At 49.5% G+C, this 7,856-nt stretch overlaps 1 protein-coding gene and 1 pseudogene across 1 annotated transcript; both read left to right on the forward strand.

Annotated features, from left to right (window-relative positions):
* The first annotated feature begins 3,862 nt into the window (after nucleotides 1-3,862).
* Nucleotides 3,863-4,672, forward strand: LOC147972233 (uncharacterized; annotated as a pseudogene).
* Nucleotides 4,673-5,895: 1,223 nt separating this feature from the next.
* On the forward strand, nucleotides 5,896-6,857 carry LOC147972234 (uncharacterized). The gene is made up of 2 exons (XM_087524266.1): nucleotides 5,896-6,024; nucleotides 6,084-6,857. Exons 1-2 carry the CDS (start codon nucleotides 5,896-5,898, stop codon nucleotides 6,855-6,857), a joined length of 903 nt encoding a protein of 300 aa, XP_087380392.1.
* The last annotated feature ends 999 nt before the right edge of the window (nucleotides 6,858-7,856 follow it).

The raw sequence follows: 7,856 nt of genomic DNA on the forward strand, positions 1-7,856 counted from the left end.
CGAAGCCTATTTTTTATAACCATTTTAGTGTGTGCATGTGATCCTAATATGTCCTAGTATTGTAGTTTTTCAAACTGAAACTACGATCCTACAGGTACCGAAGATAACTACTCTACATAGCCACATGGCACAAAAGAGGGAATTTAAATACAAGGGAGAGCTCTGCAAGGACAAAAAGAAGACTTAAAGTATAAGATCAAAATCCTTGTGAAAATATGTCGTATCAACATATGCTATAATCTGTGAAGACAGATTCAAAACTTGCTAGCCAAATAACAAATTGCTACTGACGTATGTTGTTTAATATTGAAACACCTCGGCTGGTCTCTCGGTATGCTACTAGCAATAATAACTAATGATCGAAGAAGGTCAGCAACATCTAAGTACTATGCGAACATCATCAGCCAATAAGAATTCAAGAAATAACACGGGGAGGAGATTGTTGTGTCGGAGCAATTTCCCGGTTATGCAAGAACAGCTCGGACAAGGCGAGGAAGATGGCATGGCGCTCCTACCGGGGATGACGACGGCGAGCTTCTCCATGGTGAGCAGTTGCGGAAGCGAAAACCCCCGCTCCTCCAGGCGATGGGTGCGGCTGAGCTTGACACAAGGGGGGAAGGGAGGCGGCGGCTACAACGGTGAGAAGTTGGAGCTGCGGGTGAAGAGAGGGAGGCGGCGGCGGCAAGGATGGAGGAACTTTCTTTGTATCTCTAACTCTCATTTGCAAAATTCGCCTTTTATATAAGTTTTTCTAGTATAACAATCTATTAAGCCGTCTATAACCCATAACTAAACAGTAAAGTTTATCAATTTCATTGTGCTACATCTCCTTTGCTGGCCCAATCCAATATCCTGGAGAGACATACTTGAACCGCATCCAGTAGACGACCTCTTCCGCTCATTCCCAGTGGAAGATTTTCTTACAAGGCAGCAAAGATGTGACTTGTAATATGTGATTACAGACACATACCTATCAGTAAGTGGACGAGGATCCTTCCTAATCGAATAACAAATATTCATCGCATAATTGGGTCATTCGTCCATGTTGAAAACTTGTCCCACTTGCGTGTCCACCAATCTGGTGGTCGTTGCCGGCTAAAGTCACAGCTTTGAGCACCATAGCCTCCATGATGATGTTCCTTATTAAATTACTACCAAACATGCTTGTGTGTTGTAACGTGAGACAAAAATATTACACCCTAGCCAAATAAGTATCCTTCAATTGACGAACAATTTTTTTGAAATTTTGGGATATTCTTTTGATATTCACAAACATTTGTTTTGTTTAGATGAACATTTTTTGAAATGCATAAACAATTTTTTAAAATTCAGCAAACGTTTTCTGAATTGATTTTTTTTTGAAATTGGGGAACAAAATTTGAAATTTGCGATTTTCTTTGAACTTTTGTGAACATTTTCTAAAATTTCATGGACATTTTTTCCAAATTCACGAATATGTTTTGAATACACGATCATTTTTTCAAAGTCATGCATACTTTTTGTTTGCCGAACATTTTTTTTTCGATATCGCGATTTTCTAATAATTTCTGAACAATTTTTTTAAAATCACCAACATTTTTAATCCGCGAACATTTTGTGATTTTCTAAACATTTTTTGAATTCACAAACATCTTATGGAATTCTTCCACATTTTTTTTTCAAAACTCGCAAAATTTTGAAATTTGTAAATCCTAAATTAATTTAAAGAAGAAAAAAACAGAAACAAGAAAAGAAAAGTAAAAGAAATAGGGTGCGTCACGCCCAGCACATAGGCCAATCGAACATGGGGAAGGAGGTCCGCGATTTAGAGAGAAAGGGGAGGGAAAAGGTGGGCATATCCTATTCCGCGCTGCACCCGTAAACGTGTGCACACGGACACTATATATGCTCTAGGCCAGTGCATTCTCCTTTGTTTTTTTGGTTAAAAGTTTCCAAAAAGATGCTGGCTGGCGATGGAATCGAACTGCTGACCTCATCATTCAAAGGGAGCGCAACAACCACCAAGCCACTCCGATCATCTACAGTCAGACTTGGCAAATTCGGGCCCTCAAATGCCTGCGAATAAGCCCGGGTGCGTTCATGGGAAGTGACCGGTCATATCTCAAATTTACTCCTCTGTATCCGGATACGTCATATTTGAAACCTTAAATCCATACAAAAGCAAACAAGGAAATCCTACATAGATCAACCTATACTGCCCCAAGTCTCTTCGGAGATGTCCACTATCTCCGTGCCCGACTTCAGGTACATGGGCGGAAGCTTCAATTCCAGCTCCTGCGGCTCCTCCAGCTACTTTGCCTCATCCTCCGCCTCTGCCTCAAGTTCGGCGAAAATCGCGTCGGTCCCCACCCGTTCCAGTCGGATGAACCGCCTGCTAGCTCGACATAGGCCTCATGCTGGATGGACTCTAGGATGCCCTGCTGCTCCGCCATCTCTGCCGCTTGGGTGACCGTGAACTCCGTCATGACGTCCTCCATGTTGAAGCCCGCAGCCGGCGCCAGATCGTCCTCTGCCTGCTACACCTCCTCAGGATCCGCTACCTCCGTCAAAACTGGCTGCTGCTCTGGCTCCTCCTTCTCCAGCTCCGGCGAATCCGGAGGCAGGCTGGCTGTGATGCGGGCAGTGCGCCTTGCTTGGTTCTCCTCCTCAATCTGGAACCGACACTCCGGCGTGAGCATAGCATACATCGTCTTCTTTTGCCGGGCCATGGCGAAGCCGAATGGTGTGGGAAGAGCAACGAAGCGAGAGAGAGGTAGATTGGCTGGCGGCGCGGAGAGGGAGGAGGTGGATGTGGCTAGGTTGGGGGACGCCGGCCAACTTACATAGCCGGATTTGGCCTCGGGCGACGAGCCAGAGCGGCACCATGAGGCATTCAGATCCCCACCAAAGGAGATGTCTGTTGGACTGTTGGGTTTTTGGGCGATTCCACATGGGCCCCATCCTAGTCCGACATGGCGGACGCTTCTAGGCCTTTCGATATTCGCCTCATATTTGGGCTGAATATGAGGCGTGCCGGTTAGACTAGGCGTTTGAGATCCGTTTGAGGCGCCCGTCTGGGTTGGTTTGTTTTGACCGATCACTGAGCGGCCGAACGCCCAAGCATTTGAGGGGGGTTTGGATGCTTGACTGTAGACGCTCTCACCCGCTCACGTACACCCACTTTGTTTTGTTCTTTTATTTCGTCTCTTCAGTTTGGTTTATTTCTTTTTCATTTTTCTCTTCCTTTTTTGTCTTTTTTATTTTTCTTTAATGCGCATTTAAAAAAACTTGAAGTTTTTACAAAACCTATGATTTTTTTCAAATTCGATGAACTTCTTTCAATTCAATGAACGTTTTTCAATTCAAACATTTTTTAAAATTCAACAAATGTTTTTCAAGGTCAATGAAGTTTTTTTCAAGTTCATGAACTTCTGTTCAAAATCCCTGAACTTTTTTTGAATTCACAAATTTTTCATTTTACGCAAATTAGTTAGTTTTCTTTTCCTTTTTTTCCCAACTGCAATCGAGTGAATCAAGAAAAAAGGTGAAATCTACATAGGTCGGCCCACTAGCGTCTGGCACTTGAAGCGCCAAATAGGAGCTCCTGAAAAAGTGGTCTCGAGTGTATCTCCGTAAAAGAACCGAACCCGATGACGACTTTGAAAGAAAAAAAATCAAATCATTTTGTTCATTTAGGGATGGCATAGTGCGTGATTTTTGCCAACCTCGAAGATAATTTTAGGACGGACGGACATAAACACAAATCCCTTTATTAGTAGGTATATAGAAAGAGAATGTCTATGGCACGTCTAGATGTGCCCTAGTTATTGCTCATCTAAGTGACTCTACCAAGTAAAAAAAGAAAATACCCGCATGAATCTAGATGTGGGCGGATGGCAGGACCCAGATGGAACTGACGAAGCCATCATCTTGGACACGCCGGTGCCGATGTACATCGCGCCCTTCACACCCACGTCGTATGTTGCAGGCCTGCAGAAGGCATCGCATCAACGCATCGCTAACAAGCCTCGCCAGAAAGATCTGGGAGGCCATAATATCCAGCTGCCGCATCAGGGACTCCAAGTGCAACCCAAGCAGCGCCTTCAAGAAGGGGACGATAGTGAGATGCCGTTGTTGCCTTGTTCAGCGGACTAGACTAAGGGTTTCCCTCGGTGCTTGAGGAGAGGGTCCAGTTAGGGCCTTGATAGCGCCTCCATGGAGGTAACGACACCCTCAGGTGTCACCATTGTCAGCGCAGGCCGTCGCTGCCCACGGATTTCGCCCCAGCCCAAGACCATAGACCCCAAAGACCACCGAAGCAAGGGCAGACACGAGAGGGGGAAGAAGATCGCTAGAGAGGACCACCAGCACCGAGAGGGAAGCCATGCATCATTGCCGTCAAAATAGGGGAGCACCGGCTAGCGCAATGCAACAGCCGTTGGATGGCTACCAAACCAGGCCAGCCACCGCAGGGAAACGCATCGAGCATGCTAGTGGCGTCATTAGTCTGTCAAAGGGATCTGCTACCTGCACCTCGCCGCCATTGACCATGTCGGCCGCCGCGCCGACCCGCAGCCTCCACCGCTAGGATCCGCTGGGGCACAGTCAAGTAGCCTCATCCGCTCGTGTGCTCACCACTCCAAGTCTAGAGTCCCTCCCCTCTGGATCTTGGGTTGCCGTCATGAAACCCTAGGCCCGAAGAAGCTCCGCTCCGTCAGGCTCGTCAAGCCCAAACACTCGAGGGGGGGGGGGGAGCCACTGGGGATAAAGGTCTCCCCGCCGCCAGCTCCGCTCGAGCTTTGCCCGAGGACAGAAGGAGGGGGGAGGTGGAGGGGAGGGGCGCTTGAGGGGGGAGGGAGTCGCGTCTCCTGTGTGGAGGGCGACGCGGTGGGGTGGGGGGAGCCTATTTTTTTCCCGAAGTCTGGCAACCTTGATTAAACTAGAATCTGGGAGGGGGGAGCCTCTTAGTCACCAAACAAAAACACTCTCTTCTAGTTCAATTTATTCAAATTTACATAATTATATTATGTGCACTTACCAACTTGCTATGTTGTGAGAGGATGCACCTGTGTATTATTCACAATGAGCTTGGCAGTGGTTAATAATATACATGTTGACGGTTTCCTTTTATACTTAATAAGATTTGTAAAAAAATGTGAGGGGATGAGAAATATACTGTAATTGTTGTCTCCTAGTCGGTTTGTGAACAATTTGTTAGTTTATTCAGAATTCAGATTGTGTCGTTTTCAACTCAAAAGCTTCTTAGTTTGTTTCATTCAGACCATGCCATTTGCTCCTTTATCCACAATTATGTATTATTTGTAATCCATCGGCTGTCAAACGAATGTGAGCCCTTACAGTTTGGAGGGGACACGAGCTTAATTACAAGCAACTCTTTTTTACATATAAATATAAGCACAAACATACTACATGAAAGAAATTAATAACGTGTGGTACATGTCCATATTTTAGTTGCTTCTGACCTACTCCATCCGTCCTTAGAGCATCTCCAGTCGCGCCCTCAACAGACCCCCCAGGCGATTTTCTAGCTCCGGCGGGCGAAAATCGGCCTAGCCGCGTCCCGAGGAGTCCGTTTTTCGCAGGGTTGGGCCAAAATAACAGCCGACGCACCTGAGCCAAATCCGGCGCGCTGGGGGCGCCTGGGGACGCCGGCACAAGCTAAAAGGGTTCGTGGGGCCGCTTTGTCGGCGAGAGGAGGGCCTTTTCCCGCTGTTTCTTCCCGCTTCCCGCCGGCTTCCCTCTCATTCTCTCCATTCCTCCCACCAATCTCCTCCCACTCTCCTCCCCGCCATGCTGCCGAAGTACGCGGTCCCTCGCGCCGCGACAGGTGCGACCGCCGCCGTCGCCTAGCCGAAGCAGAGGAAACCGAGGGCGCCGCCGTCCAAGCCCCCGGGCATGTCCAACGCCGACTGGAGGGCTGAAGTTCAGTGTCGGGAGGCAGTCACCACCGACCGGCAGAACAGGGCCAACACCAAGAAGGCCAGGGACAGCATGGCGCTCGCGGCGGCGGCGGCGGCGAATCAGGTGGAGCACTCGGCCGAACAAGCCGAGGCGGATCGCGTGGGGATGATGAATCCACCCAGCGTCCACGGCCAGTACGCGCCCTGGAGCCAGCAAAGCGTCGGCTCTTCGGCCGGCTTCTCGGCCTCGCCGCAACCCTGGGTTGCTCGCCGTCGTCGGGCTACATCGATGGGGACACGCACGGTGGGTTCAACCCTAACATCACCTTCCCCCATGGTCACTCAGCCCAGCGGACACCCTCGCCCGCCTTCGACGGCGTGCAGTATCCTCCGTACAACTACTCACCGCCGGCCTACGCATCCTTCCCAACGCCCCCTCTCCACTGTGGCGCGCTGCCCTTCTCCCAAGCCTCCACGTCGCACCTCGGCGACACCGACGCAACCGAAGCCGACATGGACGACATCATCACGGCAGGCTCGGCCGCCGCCACCGCGTCCCCCGGGTTCACTGCGCAGGATGACACGGTAGACCTCAACGGCGACATGGACGGCGAGCTCGACTACGGCGAGGAGGAGCCGGATGAGGAGGAGAAGGAGGACGAGGATGAGGAGGAGGAGCCGGCGCCGACAAGGAAATGGAAGAAGAAGAAGAAGAAGGGGGCGGCCAGGACCGGCGAGCCGCGCATCAAGTGGGCGTCCAAGGAGCAGGAGTGTCTCACCGAAGCATGGAAAGTCGTATACCTCGACCCGATCACCGGCACAAACCAGAGCATCGACACATATTGGGAGCGCATTAAGGCCGAGTTCGACGAGCGCAAGCTCGTCGACCCCTACTTCAAAGGCGTCCACATGCATCGCGGGTCGAAGGCGATGGCGAACCATTGGGAGCTCATCTAGACGGCGTGCAACAAATGGCATGGGATCGTCGAGGAGATCGCGATTCGCCCGGAGAGCGGCGCCATCATTGAGGATCAGGTATGGCACGCCGGTTTCCACTACAAAAAAATACACTTCCATGATGATATGTGTTTGTCATAGTAGGTCACGTTTTCTGTCATGCATGTACATCCATGAAAAATTTATGATAGAGTCAAGATAGTCATATCTGTGCTGTCATAGAAGTGTTCCATGACATTACCAAAATTATCATCACGGAAGTGTCCACTTCCATGACGATAAATCGCGCGTCACAGAAGTGCTTTCTTCAAGGGTGACCGACACGTGGCATCCACCGTAACGGAACGCCGTTAAGCTACCGGGTCCGGTTTTCGATAACCCGTTAACAGCCCCGACCAATGGGGATTTCCCACGTGTAAAATCATCATTGGCTGGAGGAAACACGTGTCGGCTCACCGTTGGGACAGATGTCATCCACTCATTGGACCCAAAGCGCCTATGATACGTCGACACGTGGCACGGCCCAACAGAGGCCCATTCCTGTGAAAAGGCCGGCCCGTTCACTACAAAAAAATACACTTCCGTGATGATACGTGTTTGTCACAGTAGGTCGCTTCTTTTGTCATGCATGTACATCCATGACAAATTTATGACAGAATCAAGATAGTCATACCTGTGCTGTCGTAGAAGTGTTCCATGACATTACCAAAATTATCATCACGGAAGTGTCCACTTCCATGACGATAAATCGCGCGTCACAGAAGTGCTTTCGTCAAGGGTGACCGACACGTGGCATCCACCGTAACGGAACGCCGTTAAGCTATCGGGTCGGGTTTTGGATCCGATAACCCATTAACAACCCCGGCCAATGGGGATTTTCCACGTGTAAAATCATCATTGGCTAGAGGAAACACGTGTCGGCCCATCGTTGGGATAGATGTCAACCACTCATTGGATGAAAGGCGCCTATGATACGTCGACACGTGGCACGACCCAACA

The sequence above is a fragment of the Triticum urartu genome, chromosome 5A (assembly GCF_056163025.1).
Source record: "Triticum urartu cultivar PI428250 chromosome 5A, HENAU_Tu73, whole genome shotgun sequence".
NCBI classification, from domain to species: domain Eukaryota; kingdom Viridiplantae; phylum Streptophyta; class Magnoliopsida; order Poales; family Poaceae; genus Triticum; species Triticum urartu.